Source organism: Misgurnus anguillicaudatus, chromosome 6, assembly GCF_027580225.2.
Source record: "Misgurnus anguillicaudatus chromosome 6, ASM2758022v2, whole genome shotgun sequence".
NCBI classification, from domain to species: Eukaryota; Metazoa; Chordata; class Actinopteri; order Cypriniformes; family Cobitidae; genus Misgurnus; species Misgurnus anguillicaudatus.
This window is the reverse complement of record NC_073342.2, coordinates 27,751,595-27,769,479: the sequence shown is the minus strand read 5'-3', so window position 1 is coordinate 27,769,479 and position 17,885 is coordinate 27,751,595. Positions and strand designations below refer to the sequence as shown.

The window sequence follows — 17,885 nt, the reverse complement described above, 5'->3', positions numbered from 1 at the left end:
CTCATGAATTTTAAAGTAACTCTCCTTTATAGCCCAATCACTTGATTCCATTAATATTGTTTACTTAATATTTGATGTAACTAAATTCGTTAATTGGCCCGCTTACCTGTCAGCTAGAACTGGAAGAATATGGTGGAATAATTAACATTCACGAGGCACACCTTTGCCATAGTATGACACCATAATTTCGTGCATAGTTTAAAACTTGGATCATTTAATTATTCCTTTTAAATGTAGTTTTAACGTAATTTAAGAGGGAAATGTTTTACAGTTTTGATTTCGAAATTGTAAAATATATTTATATAATGAAACTGACCAGTTGATATTTGCTTCATGCCTTAATTACATTCATTTTATGACCAAAAAAAAAATCGTATGATAAATAACTGAAATTGTTTAATTATTTAGATAAATTATTGTTTTATAGTTCACACATCTCACTGGACTACAATTCCCACATGACACGTGCGCTTTCTCGTAACCAGGAAGTAACCGTGCAGTTGCTATGCAAACTTCAGCTCTCGCTGTCCAGTGTGTAGAAACAGAGATGCGTTTACACTAAATTTACCAGGTTGTCCCAAAGGTAAGACATTGTATATTAGATGTGAGGATAACTAAATTATAAAATATAGGACACGTGTAATTCCCTTCAGACACAACAGAAAAACAAATCATGAGTGACACCTTCATAAAAAGGCCTGGCACAGCTCCTCTGAATGAATTTAATGGATCTGATGTGATACAAACTCCTGCTGACCCTGAGGACTCTGACCATGTAATGGTTGAACTGTCTCTATCACCAGCAAAGTTGGTAGGCTGTCAGTTTTTAGTTTAAACATTAAAAGGTTAAGTTATATTGTATTGCGTGGTTGTAAATGTAAAAATTAACCAATTTTATAATTTAAATGTAATAGATGAATGAAAAGTTTCCAGTGTAAGTTTAATTGCTTTTCCAGAAAATTCTGTCTGGGTCAGACAACCTAGAGGAAGTGACCTCGCTGGAGATGTGTGTTGACACCCGACACATCTCTCTGAATAACTTTGGTGAGACTGACATATGATTATCAGTTTTTAACCCTGTTAATCAACAGGGGTTTAATCAAATTACTTCAAATTCAACATATTATTAATAACAATATTGGTGTATAATTACAGCGTTTTGGGTCTGAGACAAGATAAGCTTGGTAACAGCATTTATGGAGTAATGTTGACTACCAAATGGTTCCTTGTTGATACATTTTCTTTACTATATCTGGTCCTAAATCTGTGTAAAGTTAAATCCTCCATTAACAAGTTTGTTGCCATGTCTACATTATAATGGCAAGCTGTAAAGGTGGACATATCATGAAAATCTGACTTTTTTCATGTTTAGTGCTATAATTGGGTCCCCAGTGCTTCTATCAACCTAGAAAATGTGAAAACAAACAAAACAAAATAGGTCATTGAAATTTGGCTCCTCTTGTGATGTCAGAAGGGGATAATACCGCCCCTTAATCTGCACTATCCAACCTCGACACTGCCATTTAGTGCAGAGATCAGCTCATTTGCATTTAAAAGGACACACCCCAAAACGGCACATTTTTATTCACACCTACAAAGTGGCAATTTTAACATGCTATAATAAATATATGATATTTTGAGCTAGAACTTTACATATGTACTCTGGAGACACCAAAGATTTATTTGACATTTTAAAAAAGTCTTGTGAAATGTCCCCTTTAAAGTCACTCAGGTAATACACTCGTATCTACAGTAAGACAACGCGTCCAAAATCGCCTAATTCCATACTATATAGATGGTTTCAGCAGTAGCAACATAAACAAACGGCTTTCGTGGAACAAACGTTACTTCTGGTAAACTCTGCAAAGAATAAAAAAAGTCCATTTAGAGTAGTTTATTTCTGATAACAAGCTAATTAAACAACACGTACATTTCCTTAGATCAAATTATAGCTATTGCGTATCAAAAACGACACTGAGCTAACGTTACTGTGTAAAATGTTACCTACAGATCGGCAGCCAAACCTCCCTTCACATAGTGGTGATCTATGATCGCTGTCAAAACATTAGTTATTTTCAATGAGGTATTTGTTCCACAGTTCAGTTTAGCCACTAGCAGACCATTAAACAAACAGAGACCGAAAGACAAGTTCAGTCCAGATGCTTTAACCGTGACAATGCACATGTGTCCGATGAAAAGGTCTATACTATGCGAAAATCAGTATGTAAGGTGAGTAGTATGTCCGAATTCATAGTATTCGAAAAACAGTAGGCGAAAAGTGCCCGGATGACCTACTACTTACGGCTAGGTTTTTAAGTGTGCATTTGATGGGGACCACCAATTTAAAAAAAGGAATATAATAAAAATACCAGAAATCTATAAACCGGGCAGATCTTGGGATTTAATGTACTTGTTAAACAACACATGCATAAATGATACTTGCGGTTGTTCTGATTACGCCATAGGTCAAAGGACATATGGGTCACATGACAATGAAAACATGGTGGATGTAGTATATCCGAAATGTATTCATACTACACCCACATTCAGTAGTGCTGTCACAGCACGATTTCGGATGCTGCGCTGGTTTTTATTTATTTGTGCTTCTTGTTCACTCTGTCATCTTTTGTGTGACACAGGAAAGCCAATATTATGTAATAAGCATTGAAACTTAGCCAAACCATCATCTGGGGTATTTTACATATTGTATGTTTGGACTCAGAAAGTGGTTGACTATGTGGATAGATGGACATCACTGAGTAACCAGGAATAGAGAAATCACCATCTGTGACATTTGAGGCAAATGTCATGTGCTTTTTACTGTTTTTCTTGCCTGTCAGGTGTCTACTTGCCCAAACTTAGAGAGCTGAAAATGAACAACAGTTTGATTTTATCTATACGGTAAGACCACCTTTTTATCTTTTAAGATAATTTGTATACTATATATAAAAGGACAGTTTAATTATGGCATCATTTACTTACCCTTATGGTATTTCAAACCTGTATGGCTTTCTTTCTGTAAGGCCTGGTTCAGAAAAATATGTTTTGAAGGACCTTCAGAAAAATCACAAAAAGCTCATCTTACTTGTGTTTTGGTCTACCAACTGGTAGTGTCTGCAACATGCATAAAAAATGTAAAGGTTTTGGGTCATCTGGTGCTCTTTTCTGTCACCATCACACATTGGATTTCAGAAATATGGCAAAGGAAAGCTTTTGTAAATTATATATATCAATTTGTCAAAGGTTATTTTTAGTAGTACATGGGTTAGATTCACACTATAACTAATGCAGATGTCTTAAAATTCCTCAAAAGGGAGGAGACACACAAGGTTACTTGTAAGCTCAAGGCTCACATGGGACTTAAAAGATGTAAAACATTGCCTGCTTTGTAAGGGGCTGTAAAAAGTATCAGGATCTATGAAGGTGCTCCATAGGGAAAACGAATCAGGGAATTCTGCTGGGAATGATGTCTTATTGTTCTCACTATTTCCTCAGGGATCTTGGCACCAGCCTTTCCCACCTGCAGGTCTTATGGTTGGCTCGCTGTGGTCTGACCGACTTGGAGGGAATCCCTTGTCTTTCTTCCCTAAAGGTATAAACAAAGTTAAGAAGCAATTCATAGTCTTGCAGATCCTTTTTCATAGTTCATAGTTTCATCGTTGTTATGCTTTAATGACACAAAAACATTCAATTTACATATCTAGCAAGCAGTGCTCCCATTATCTTCATAATGCTTCACATATACATTTTTTAAAAAGTCATTCAAATTACATTCGACTTCCAGCAATGGGGAACAGTTTTAGTTATAGGGAATAGAAAATGATGGGATAAAGCTGAATGGGCCATGATGTGAACCGGACTTGAACCCCTGTCTGCAACATGAGTAAACCAAAGCTTTTAAAAAAGGGACATCTTTAAATTAAGGGTTAATAAATAATATTTCATCAATATGTTTATAAATTTGTCTAAAACTTTGATTTTTAAACTGTGTTTTACATAGGAACTATACGTAGCATACAACAACATATCAGAGCTGATCCATCTCAGTATGATGGACAATCTGGAAGTGCTGGACCTGGAGGGAAACGATGTGGATGATCTGTTGAATCAAGTGTGGCATCTGGGCCATTGTAAAAATCTCCGAACTCTTTCCCTGGAAGGAAACCCTGTATGTACCCGTCCTGGTCCAGGATCCTCAGAGGTACAGTAATGAAGAGTTGAAAGATATTAAATTGTGTGGCTTTTATGTGCTTCTCTAAGTGATCAAACACACAGTTTTGCCTGGCGAACAGGTGATAAGTATTCAGAAAACTTACCCATTAGCTAGCAATGTCAAGGTCATGGGTTTGATTCCTAGGAAATGCACATACTTGAAAACACTTTTGGATAAAAGCATCAGACTTTCCTGAATAACGAACCTTACCTTAGAAAATCTTAAAAATGCGCTAGCATTTATAAAAATAGCTCAAATTCTTAGTCTCAAATGTTTTTGCTTTTTTCACTATACCAATATGGTCACTTATATACAAAATTGTGTATTAAAATAAGCATAATATCCTCAATGCTCATATTGATCACATGACATGTTTTCTTGACCAATGAAGAACTAAAACAGTGAGATCAAAGAATGTGTGTGTGTGACGTTCTTGCTGTTCTTGCCATATCAGCAAGAAGTTTCAAGGGTTAAAGTACAACTAATAGCTGTACATAGGGATGCACGATATATCGGCCGACATATCGTTATCGGCCGATAACTGCTTATTTTTAATGTTATTGGTTATCGGTCTGATAGCAAAATTAGGCCGATAAATGAAAGCCGATAAATGATGGATTATTTTGGTTTGTTGAACCACTTCACTTGCTCATTGCTGGCCATGTGGAGTTTTGATTGGTGCTTTCTGTGACATAGCACGAAGATGACACGTGTTGAGGCTAGTCTAGTGCAAAGACAAGATGTCCACGGTCTGGGAGTTTTTCATTGTGAAAATAATATGAATATTTATCGGCCTATATATATATATATATATATATATATATATCTATCGGTTATCACCCCCCAAATATAAAGAGTTATCGGTTATCGCTATCGGCCAAAATTTCCATATCGGTGCATCCCTAGCTGTACAAACACACACACACACACAAAATATATAAAATAATAATATATATATAAATGAAACACACATTGTAATCACCCTGTAATGACTTTGCTAACATGATTGAATATCATGCATTTCGCAAGTTATTTTGGCAAAAATGACATCAAGTTAATTTTGGTTAGAAGGGGGTTACTCATAGCCAGACTATATCGTGTCTATAGTTAACCTAGATGATGAAATGATGGCTGGGTTGAAAGCGGTGCTTTCAGACTTCTAATCAGATTGTGTTTATCTCGTTTTGGATTGTTTTTGGTCAGTGCCAAGAATCGCAAAACTGGGGCAAGCCTGCAGTGGGTAAACAAACTGCACTGAATATGCATGAAGTGGGAAATTAAGGGCGGCCTCATTCACTTTCATTCTACGCTTTACTCACTTACTTTACCTCTTCACTGCAGATAAAATCAGGTCTCTTTGCATATACTTTCACAGCAACAAGTGACCAATATACATTATATATATATAAAGCGGTAACACTTTATTTAAACGGGTGTTCATAAGACTGACATGAGACCCTTATAATCATGACATGACACGTGTCATGATCATGCTACCCAGTCTCACAAAATTATGTACCTAGTGTCACGTAATTTTTGGATTCTTTTACATGATACTGTCCCGAATTTCCAAGTTTTTTCATGATCGTATCATGAATTTCTGTTTATGTGTCATTATCACTTATTGGTTACGCAACTGCTTTTTTATTTTCAAACCATTTTTCGCTTCAGTTTAGGGTTAGATTTGGTGTTTGCGTTAGGATGTCACTTTAAGTATTGGTTTATACAAATTTTTCGGATTTATTTTTTTATATTTTCTACATTTTAAACCCTTGTCGCCTGGCTAGGGTTAGAGTTGCGTTTGGGTAAGAATGTCATTTTATGTAAATCTAACCCTTAAACCAAAGCGACAATGGTAAGAAAATAGGACAAAGCAGTTGAGTAACAAATACGTGACAATGATACATAAACAGAAATTTGTGATACGATTACGGAAAATCGTGACAGTATCACGAAAAGAATTAAAAAAATTACGTGACTATAGGTACATAATTTCGTGAGACTGTGGGCTGGGATTTTACGCACATTTCTGACAACCGTCATCAAGTATAAAAAAACATTTAATTTATTTAATTAATTAAATGTAATCAACAGTCTGCCACTGCATGGCTTAACCCATTATTGTACTGTTTTTATTTAATTTTAGGTGATTTAGTCTCCAAATGCAATAAAATATAATTTTATCAATTTTAATTATTATTATTACTATTGATTTTATTTGTTAAACACATGGAGGAAACTTAAAAAATGTATGAACTGAAGAATATATTTATGACGTTGTTATAAAAATATTTGACAAGAGTTTTAACACTTAATGACATTTTAATGACAAATTATATTTGTACCACTGTAGTTGAGGTCAAGAAAAATATTCATGACGCTATTATAAAACTATTTGACAGAGTATTAACACTTAATGGCATTTTAATGACAAATTATATTTGTACCACTGTAGTTGAGGTCAAGAAAAATATTCATGACGCTATTATAAAACTATTTGACAGAGTATTAACACTTAATGACATTTTAATGACAAATTAAATTTGTACCACTGTAGTTGAGGTCAAGAAAAATATTCATGACGCTATTATAAAACTATTTGACAGAGTATTAACACTTAATGGCATTTTAATGACAAATTATATTTGTACCGCTGTAGTTGAGGTCAAGAAAAATATTCATGACGCTATTATAAAACTATTTGACAGAGTATTAACACTTAATGGCATTTTAATGACAAATTATATTTGTACCACTGTAGTTGAGGTCAAGAAAAATATTCATGACGCTATTATAAAACTATTTGACAGAGTATTAACACTTAATGACATTTTAATGACAAATTAAATTTGTACCACTGTAGTTGAGGTCAAGAAAAATATTCATGACGCTATTATAAAACTATTTGACAGAGTATTAACACTTAATGGCATTTGAATGACAAATTAAATTTGTATCACTGTAGTTGAGGTCAAGAAAAATATTCATGATGCTATTATAAAACTATTTGACAGAGTATTAACACTTAATGACATTTTAATGACAAATTATATTTGTACCACTGTAGTTGAGGTCAAGAAAAATATTCATGACGCTATTATAAAACTATTTGACAGAGTATTAACACTTAATGACATTTTAATGACAAATTAAATTTGTACCACTGTTGTTGAGGTCAAGAAAAATATTCATGATGCTTTTATAAAACTATTTGACAGAGTATTAACACTTAATGACATTTTAATGACAAATTAAATTTGTACCACTGTAGTTGAGGTCAAGAAAAATATTCATGACGCTATTATAAAACTATTTGACAGAGTATTAACACTTAATGGCATTTTAATGACAATTTCAATTTGTATCAGTGGTAAAAAGTGGTCAGTTATGATATATTGCTTTATGTCAAGTTTTTATAACAAAGACATCTCAAACATTGTCATATTTGCATTAAAAACATGACACTTAATCACAGTTGTCATAAACTTGCATAAAATCTTCTTTGTGTTCATGACACATGTCATGTCATGATTATGAAGGTGTCATGTCAGTCTTATGAACACCCCTTCAAGTGTTACCGATAAAGCTATTAGGACGACCCCTTGTAATAAACATATTTATCTATTTCAGAAAATTCAATATTAATGCTATACCATTTTAAAGTATTTTGTTCATCTTTGTTTTTAAAGGAGCCTTTTTCTCTTCCGAAATGACCTATGTGTACAAGTCATTGATGAGTTTAGGGGATGAGGGTTTGACCTAAATCCTGCAAGTCATACCAAAGGTGTTCAGTTGGGTTTAGGTCTGGGTTTTATGCAGGCTAGTCAAGTTCTTCCACACCAGACTAAATCAATCATTTCTTTTTGATTCTTGCTTTGTGCATGTTGGAAAAGCTTATTCTTTTTTGTGGTCCAGGGTCACATATAGTTTGTTGTATTTTTGAGAACAGGCGGACTACAGCTACAGGTCTGCGGTGCGTGAGATGATTCCTCAGTTGAGGTTTCTCGATGACGCACCGGTCGAGGAAGACAAACCTGACTGCGGTAGAAGCACACAGATGGACTGGACTCTTCTTAGAGAATCCATCAAAGACTTTTCCATCAGCGATACACAGGAATACACAGATACAGGTAAACATTCGGCCAATGAATAAACCCTTTGTGGGTTGGAGTGGTTCAACCAGGGGTGACTGTAACTTTAAATTCTGGACCTGGAAGTTTTTGAGCCCAGCAGAAATGGCAGTCCATTACTGTTTATAAATATGATGTGAATCATTTTTTTGCCATCAGAGGAGCGGTCTGTCAGTGTATGTGGTGGGAGACCTGGTTCTGCTCAGCACCTTAGCCCAAGAATATCCTCCAGTAGTGTCTGTAGTCGCCCAGGCAGTGCCAGACCTCTCACTTCTTGCTCCAGGTCAATACCAGGGTCAAACAACTCCGATCCAGCCATCATGGATCATGAGCTCAGCAATCTAACAAGTGGTAAGGTGTATGTATTAAGCATGTTCGGGATTGGATATATTGGTATATATTTACATGTTTGCAATTAGCAGATGCTTTTATCCAAAACGCTTTGCTGTATATTCAGTCTATACATTTTTACTAGGGTTGTGAATTGTTAGTAGCTGCGTGTTTATTAAATATTTGCTTTATTAAAGAAAACGTTAGTGTTATTTTCAAAATTTCTACAAAAACCGGCATATCCATTAAACAAATGCAATGTATTTGTCTCGCGATAAGTCATTCCAAAAACGATGCGATGGGTGTGTTCGACTTCACATGGTTCCTCGCTGACCGACATGTGGATGACATCAAAATACCACAAGAGCGACTCGAAAGCTTACACAGCAGCAACTTCAGAATCGCTCTGGTGGTATTTTGATGTCATGTGCTTGTCGGTTCTTATAATGCCAACCAAACATACCATCAAAGAATGATCATGTGACTTTTAGGGGGCGTGGACATCAAAGCATTTAAACGTTGCTGAAAACGCCAGGCAGATGCCGACTTTGCTTGCTATGATACTTCTACTTTGTTTATCAGTCATTGAACGATGCACTAGTTGGTTAATAATAAAAATAATTAGGGATGTAACGATTAAATCGCATGTCCCATTAAAAATGCCTGTCTGAAATCGATTCTGAATCGCAAGGCTGCGCATTCTTTGTTTCATGCACAGCCTGTGCGTGTACTACGGCATTTGGTCAGTAGGAAGTCCTTATCAATCTAAAATCATTACGAGTCGGAGTCGTTTATAACGTGCATTTCAAAAAGCAACACCTGAAACAATTTGAAGAACAGCGATATAAATATTCCTGTAGACATTTCCTGGAATAGCGTTTGTAATGCTACTTCTTTTGTGGCACAAAGGGAGTTTCTGCATGAGAGCGCCCCCTGGCGTTTGGATGTGCCGGGATTTCACCGTAATTCATTAAAATTCATTCGTTGAGAAACCGCGCATTTGCACGATTATTCGTTTCAGCCCTAATAATAATACATTTTATTTATAATGCGCTTTTTTACCCAAAGCGCTACAAAAATCAAACAAATAAAATACAAAAATACAATGGCTGTTATAATATTTGTCCCGCTACTCCTACACTGTGATTGGTCAGCCGAGTGAGAAGTGACATTGACGAGCTGAGCTTTTCACCCAAAGTTGAATATTTTTCAACTCTCAGCGCGAACAAAACCCCGCAGCTGCTGGCGTTTTTGAAAAGCACCGCATTTCCATTGGAAACAATTGAAAACAAACGCCGGCCACCATGCGTAAACGCTTTGGTGGGCACGCTACCTTAGGCACGTCAGGTGACCTGTAAATTCGAAAAAACTGCAAATGCGAAGTTTCCATTGCAGTTTTGCAATATATATTTTTTTCACATTTCCCTGAAAATCCATCCAAACCGTGCGTAAAAACTTTTTTGCGATATATGTGAGCTTATGCGAAATTGCCGTTTGATTCGTTATTTTGCTCAATTTGAAGGGTAATGGAAATGCAGCTACTGGTGTCACGATTCGATTCGTTTTTCGAAAGTAAGTACTTTTACTAAAATATTTAACACCTATAACAATTCTAATTTGTGTTAAATTATATCCACTCACATGACACATAGTCATATCAGTATTGTAAGTGGTGGTGGCCACCATGTTGAACGACCATGAGGAGCCCAATACAATACTCACTTTATCTTGGTAACTTTTCTAGTCGTTTTCAGGTGTAAAAGTTAACCATTTATGATATAACGCATAAGCTCATGATTAAAATATTTTCACAATGTTGACTTTTTCTAAAGTAATACCAGTAGGTGTCAGTATAAAAGATAAAATCTTATCCTTTGCGTTTCTAGCAACTATGACAGATCTCTGTAACAGGAATTCTTGCTATCTCCCTTTTGACTGTGAGTGGGATTTTAATTGAATTTTGGGCATAGATAATCTCAGCTAACAGTAGGTGGCAGTATTGCAAAAGTCATGAAAAGCAAAAACTGAATTCTGTTTGTAGATCTGCTTGTTTTCTGACCTGCATTAGCAGTAATAATATTATGTGAAATGTTTCCACACAGGTTTTGGCAGTTTTCTGTGCGGGAATCCATTACAGGCTGTTCGTGCAAGGACACAGAAACAAATGGTCAGCTTTATAATACATATCCCATCATCAACAGCAAGAATTCAATTTGATTAATTTGAAAAAATATATGTGAATTTAATTTGACAAACTTAAAGCATTATCAAATTTTTCTTCAGTATCGTTCAGCAAAAGTCATGCTTGTAACTCCCTTACCAGTCAATTAATTTCTTACCTTTCGTGTGTCCAGGTTCAAAACTCTCGTTCTCAAACCCGACCCAGCACACGACTCGGTAGTTATATTCCCGAACGCACGTATGACGATGAACAGCCAAGCAGTCAGGACCGCAGTGATGTTTTTGCTGAGCTCAGAACCTGGAGAATCGAGCATAACAAGTATTGAACTTTTCTCAGCCACTCACATTTCTGCACTTTCTATTTCTATTTAATAAAATGTGTTTGTCTCATAACCCCTGACAGACGTCTATCAGCTATTGAAAAGGACCGCCAGCCGCAGGTTATGAAAATCCTCCACCGTGATGATGAGTATGATGAAGAAGATGACGACTGCAGTCATAATCATAGTTTTATTAGCGATGTCATCACTAGAAATGAAAAGGAGGACGAGAGGACTGTCTACAAGGCAACAACTTCTTCCAGTTCGTCTTTTCAGTCTTTTTCACCAGGTGATGTTTTCACCCATACAAATATTATGAACTTGCAAGCCACCCTTTGTACACATTTAATGTGTGGTGTTTCGTTGGCTGTGGCGGTAAGAAACCTATGCACAAAAGTACTGAGTTACTCTGTAGTTTGCGCCAAATTAAATGTGTTATTTTTCAGTTAGCTAATTATAACCATGCAGACAGTTTAAAGTTTAAAAGGGCACATTAATTTGTGTATTTGGTGTAATACAATGTGTTTGCGTGGTTTATGGTTCATTATTTTCCACATACTGTATATTTTTGTAGCAGCTCTAAGTCCCGTCCATCTGTAACAGGTCGTTTTGTACAAAGCTCATCGTTGTGAGAAAGTGCGGTGTAAACAGGTGTGAACCGATTGGCCAGCTATCCAGTGCGTTGTGATTGGCCAAATTACGTTAATGTAAATGTGACGTTCTTTCTGAACGTGCCGTTTTAGGTAGGCGATGATGAGGCTTCACTTTAAAGAAGATCTCTTTGGATTTGAAACTTTAAATTTTGCAACTTTACAGATCTTTTATGTGCACAGACATCATTTAACACTCTAAAAACAAAGGAAAACATGAAATCAGGTCATATGACTCCTTTAACAAACTTTTACTTGATCAGCAAGTTGACCTGAACGAGAAAATTGATCATAGAATTTGTTCGTGCTAATACTTGCTTTAGTGCCCCTTGTGGCAATGCTGAGAATGCATCTTGCATTGCACAGTCAATTGCATCTAATGGTGCATTCTCACCAGATGCGAATGAAGCGTTAAGCGTGAGTGATTTACATGTTAAGTTAACGCAAAGACGCAATAGACATCCTGTGGTGCGGTTCCTGCGAATGATGTCGCGCGAATTGAGCATTTCAAGCATTTGACACGCATGATTCGCGTGAAACGCATGAGTTGAAAAATCTGAACTATGGCGGATATTAATGTCGTGTTAACCAATCAGGACCTTTATTGCCGTAGTAGTGATGTGATTACGACGTAGCGAGCGGAGGCAGAAATACGAAACAACAATGGAGGACAAAATCATAGTCGCTGTATGTGGACACCCGGAGCTGTACGACACATCTTCGTTTGTACTTGTATAAAAACAGGAATAAAAAGGATAGTGCTTGAAGGAAAGTGAGTGAGGAGGTCAGACAATCTGGTTAGTTGTAAAAACGCTCTTTACTCAACTTGAGCTATATATGAAGAGTTTCGTTGCAAAACGAGATAACTATGTTTTTTTAATTTTTCAGAAATCTTGTTTTTTATAATAATAACATGATAACATAATAATAAACATGTTTTGACAAAAATGTTAAAAACAGAGTTATCTCGTTTTGCAATGAAACTCTTCATATATATATATATATATATATATATATATATATATATATATATATATATATATATATATATATATATATATATATATATATACATACATATACATACATATGCGTATATACAAATTTCACATGCGAATTTCCCGAGCAAAAAACGTAAATTTCATGTCAAATAAAACGATTCAACTCAAAATATTTAAGAGTCCTACTACGCGCGATTAGCACAATTTATTAGCCTCATTCGCTTCTGGGGTGAACGTACAGTAATGGTGTTCACACCAGCCACAGTAGAGGCGTCAAGCGCGAGTGATTTCAATGTTAAGTCAATGTAAAGACGCGTTGAGGCATGGCTGGAGGTCTCGCGGCACAAATGAGGCATTTAGCGCGGCGCAGTAGACGCGATTTTGCGCGAATTGAGCGTTGCCACGGGAAATGCGCGAGTTGAAAATTTTTAACTTTGGCCTTAAAACGCGCCGCAGTAACCAATCAGGAACAAGCTCTAGTAGTGACGTGATTTACAGGAAGCGAGCGGAGTCGAAGAAGCCCCTCCCATTAAGCGAATTTCCGCGTGAATGTCTTGATGAATAGAATTTTATACGCGGCTTTCACGTGAGAATGAAACGAGTACCCTCGAAATGTTCAAGCGTCCAACTATGAATTTGACGCATCAAACGCGTCTTGTGTGAACCCAACATAACACATTTTGGACCTCAAAGGCAAGTGAAATTATTTTGGCATATAATGCATAGCAAAAGTTCAATATTTTTAAGTTTTAAGGCTTTAAGCCCTCGCCATATAAAGTTGGTATGTATACAGCCATCTCAATTATTATATATTTATCATGTTTTTCAGATCTGTTACACCAGGACACAGAGTTGCAAAATGAAATAAGAGTCACCTCTACATCAGACTGTATGATGTCCCCTTCACCACCACTGAGTGCAGTGGCTCCCCCTGGTGCCCGGAGGATAACACAAATTCGTACTAGGAGAATCAAACCTCATAACGGTGAAATTAGCATGTCGATGCCATCGGAGGACAAACAAATGTCAAATATTGGAGCCTTAAAGACAAACTCAATCTTTGAGCCCCAGAGTACCACGATTGTAAAAACCATGTCACCTCAAATTCTCCGAAAACCATGTAGACCATCCACAAGTCTTGGCATCACACCTCTTAGAGCACAATGGTATGTTTTAGTTACTATGTTTAAATGGATAGTTAACAGGACATGCAAGCATGATTGAGGTTTGCATTTCTGAATCTGCCATGCTTTGCGCTAATAAATATTTATTTTGCCATATAGGTCAGAAGCTCCTGGGAATTATCATCAATCAGAGAACCAGCACAAACCAATCATACGTTCTAACACATCTCATCAACTTACGCCAAAACGTCCACAAACAGCCAGAGCTGCACTGCAAAGGCTACCAAACCGAACCCTCCTGCCCAACAGAGGAAATGGGCTCCTGGAATAATGGACATGGTGTTAATATTTTAAGCAAAGGAAAATGAGCAAAAGTGTAATCCCTAACACTCAGGATCACTTTTTAAATAGTTTGGCTGATGTCACACTGATGAAACACTAGTGGGCGCCATGCCTATTGTAAAATATGTTTGTTGTTTTGCTCTGCTGTTTTTGCAAACATATTTCATGCATGATTGATGTAATTATCAAGCTGGCCATGTCCTTAATGTTTCTTCTACAGTATAATGTGTATACACTATACAGAGAAACAGGTTATTGCATAGATATGGTATACACGTCCAGATGCTGTATTTGAGGTGATGTTCATGTCATATCTTCCTCCTAACCTTGTTCTCCTGCAGCACAGCATCCCTCTGTCAGGTTATTTAACATGTCTGGTCTTGCTGGTACATCGTGTGCAGCCACAGGTGTAAGACTGTTATTTTAAGTGTCACTGAAATATGTACCACACATGACAACGGCATACACTATATCTGTCACAAAGTCCTCTGGCATTCAGTTCCTTCAAGTATGCACAGTTTTTTGCCTCATATTGTGTGTTTTAACAAGCAGCTTTATTGTAATTTCAGATTGTTCAGACTGTTGAAGTGTCTAGATCTTTATTTATGTTTTACTACTTACTATAACAAACAAACTTCTGTACCGCTAAAGAGCAAATATTCACATGGCGTGAATGAGGAATATGCTTTCTGAATTATTCATGTATATTTCTATATTTTTATATTGTTGTGTTTTATAGCCTCCTGTGGTGGAAATGACATTTGAAAATGTTGTGGTATAATATGATTGGCTGATTTGACTTAAAGGAATAGTTCACCCTCCAAAAAACTTTCACTCTGATGTCTTTTGAACCCCCAATGTCTTTCTTTGTACTTCAGAGCCCAAATGCAGTTTTTATTTAAAGGAGACATTGGCTTTTTCCATGTTTAAGTGCTATAATTGTGTCCCCAGTGCTTCTGTAAATCTGGGAAATGTGAAAAAGATCAACCCAGTAACTTAGTTTTGGTAAACCATTCTCTGCAAGCATGTGAAAAATAGGTCATTGAAATTTGGCTCCCCTTGTGATGTCAGAAAGGGATAATACCGCCCCTTAATGAGATCAACTCATTTGCATTTAAAGTGGCAATTTTAACATGTTATAATAAATTATTTATATGGTATTTTAAGCTAAAACTTCGCATACGTACTCTGGGGACACCAAAGATTTATTTGACATTTAAAAAAAAGTGAAATGTCCCCTTTAAGCGTTTTCTCTATTTAAGTGCACATTCTCGGTGTCTGAATTGTTTAGGCAGTTTTAGGATGTTATAAATATGACTTATATGTGTAACAACTAAAACAATAGTGATTTTCACAACAACAAAGTAACCAGAAAACCCCAAACCACCTTTTGATGGTGAGTAAATTATGATAATATTTAAAATTTGGGGTCAACTATCCCTTTATCTAGCATTTTGTGTATCAAAATAGTCAAAATATTTTAACAATGACAAAATTACCGTTGGGGTGAGGGACAGTCTTCTGTAAATAATGTTAAATGCTATTAAATGCTTCATTGTCATTGATTGAGAAACGGTCTACAGGTGTGCATTATTTCAAAAGTGTCTGTCAGCCCACCTATGAAGTAGTTCCAGGTCTGACCGCATTACAGTTATATCACTTCGCCAAAACTGAAATTTATTTAATTTCAACAAATAAAGCAATTAAATTAAATAAATTGAAAAATAAAATAAAAAACAAAATGAATATCCTACAGTAAATTACCATTGATTGCCTGCTTGTTCAGTTTTATTTTTGCTTCATTCCTGATATCATAAAACTAGAACAAATTATACATAAATACTGACAAAAAATAATATAGAAATATTGATAGGCCATCTTGTTCCCAATACTGTAAACACGGAGGCTTCACAATAGCATTTTAACTTTAGGACAAAACCTGTCAAATGTCCTAAAATAAAACATCTGAACAATCTCGTACCTATGGTGTGGTAACTGTGGTATAAGCTGAAAAAATTGACTTGAAATCGTTGAATTATTATTTTTTTATAAACCGTTTCAGCAGTAACAACATAAACAAGCGGCTGTCACGGTCCGCACGTAACTTCCGGTAAACGCCGCTAAGAATAAATAACAACAAAGTTCTTTAAACGTAGCTTATTTATATAACAAGCAAAAAAACAACACATAGATTACATAGGAAACCAAAACATTTGTTATTTTCGACGAGGCATTTGTCCAAGAGATCAGTTTAGCAACTAGTCAGACCATTAAAAAAACGAAACCGGAAGTAAAGTTCGGATCCAGACGTGTATCACGTGCGTCCGATGAAACCGTCTATACGCTTTAGCTATAAAATATGAATTACGGTAATTTACTTGGTGTTTATTTATTTTGCTTTTTATCAGAAATAAACTACACTTAAATGTGCAGTGAGTGAATTTTAGCAGCATCTAGTGGTGAGATTGCGAATTGCAACCACCGGCTCAGTCCACTGCTCACCCCTCGCTTTGAAATGCATAGAGAAGCACAACGGAAAAACATGTCATCGTCGGAGACAAATTACTAAAAAAAGTTTGCTTCTGTTGAAACATGGCGGCACAAAATGGCGACTTCCACGTAAGGGGACCCTCGGTGTATGTAGATAAAAATTTCTCATTCTAAGGTAATAAAAACATAACGGTTCAATATGAAAGGTCTTTACACACCCCTGATAATATAGTTTTGTATAATTTTGCATTTCTGTCAAGAGATCTTTCTAAAAATTACACACTGCACCTTTAAAGGACTTTATTGTTATTGATTCTTGGCGGAGTTTACCGGAAGTTACGTTTGTTCCGCAAAAGCGTTTGTTTATGTTGTTACCGCTAAAACCGTGGTTTTAAGTTATTTCACGTTTTGTTTAAATTTGTTATACAAATAAAAATCAACAGACATTTGTGTTTAGGGCATTTTTGAAGTCACACATGTTGATTAATGATTCCCCAAAAAACAGAGCATTTCATCTAACGCACCATAGACGTTCGCATAAACAAAGCCGTTGATTGGAAGAAATGAATGACGACGTCAGGGATTGAAGCGTTCGGGGATTGTCGCGTCGCTCGCGTGGTGTGTAGATGTTCAGCGTAATATTTTTGACACCGTGGAGGAAGAGAAATGATGAAGAGCTTTAGTGGTAAGTGTTTATCTTCAGTTACAACAGATTTATATTCGATTTATGCTGCATATGAGTTAAGTTATGTATATAATGCCTAGCAATGTTATGTTTACAAACACAACGAATAAACTACAGCTTAATCCGAGACGTTGAGGAAAACTGACTTCACACTGACACTAGTTGTTATAAAGTCAATAATATATCGCAGAAAAGTGAAGTTGCTTATGAGAAACGCTTTAGCATCAATTGTTTATTTACAGACGCCACCTGCTTTGACATTTATGCACTTTAAAACATGCCATAGTTGTTGAAACACTCTTTTGGGTTATAAATTAAAGACGTTCTAATTTGTAAACAATGAGTTGACACAACTTGAGTTTTGCAGTAACTAATTCATCACATGCATGTGTTTCATTTATAAGTATGCATTATGCAGA

General features: G+C 36.0%; 2 protein-coding genes across 5 annotated transcripts in view; both read left to right on the top strand.

Moving 5' to 3' along the window:
* The first annotated feature begins 438 nt into the window (after nucleotides 1-438).
* Nucleotides 439-15,074, top strand: LOC129434001 (leucine-rich repeat-containing protein 56). 3 transcript variants are annotated; one of them, XM_055192786.2, is made up of 13 exons: nucleotides 439-571; nucleotides 654-811; nucleotides 957-1,044; nucleotides 2,841-2,901; nucleotides 3,496-3,592; nucleotides 4,001-4,201; nucleotides 8,163-8,343; nucleotides 8,503-8,694; nucleotides 10,776-10,840; nucleotides 11,028-11,173; nucleotides 11,258-11,463; nucleotides 13,655-13,991; nucleotides 14,109-15,074. In XM_055192786.2, the coding sequence occupies exons 2-13, from the start codon at nucleotides 674-676 to the stop codon at nucleotides 14,278-14,280; spliced, it is 1,884 nt and encodes a 627-aa protein (XP_055048761.2). In that variant the 5' UTR covers nucleotides 439-571; nucleotides 654-673; the 3' UTR covers nucleotides 14,281-15,074. The 3 variants fall into 3 exon arrangements, with proteins under 3 accessions (XP_055048761.2, XP_055048759.2, XP_055048762.2); XM_055192784.2 differs by having other exon boundaries at nucleotides 450-583; XM_055192787.2 differs by lacking the exon at nucleotides 439-571 and having other exon boundaries at nucleotides 674-811; nucleotides 915-1,044.
* A 2,252-nt stretch (nucleotides 15,075-17,326) lies between these two features.
* LOC141349013 (ras association domain-containing protein 7-like) overlaps nucleotides 17,327-17,885 on the top strand; it is a 51,815-nt gene continuing 51,256 nt past the window's right edge. The window contains exon 1 of one of the 2 annotated variants that reach the window (XM_073868878.1): nucleotides 17,327-17,466. The gene's annotated coding sequence lies outside the window, so the exon portion shown is untranslated. The remainder of the gene's footprint in view (nucleotides 17,467-17,885) is intronic. The other variant, XM_073868877.1, reaches the window with a different exon arrangement.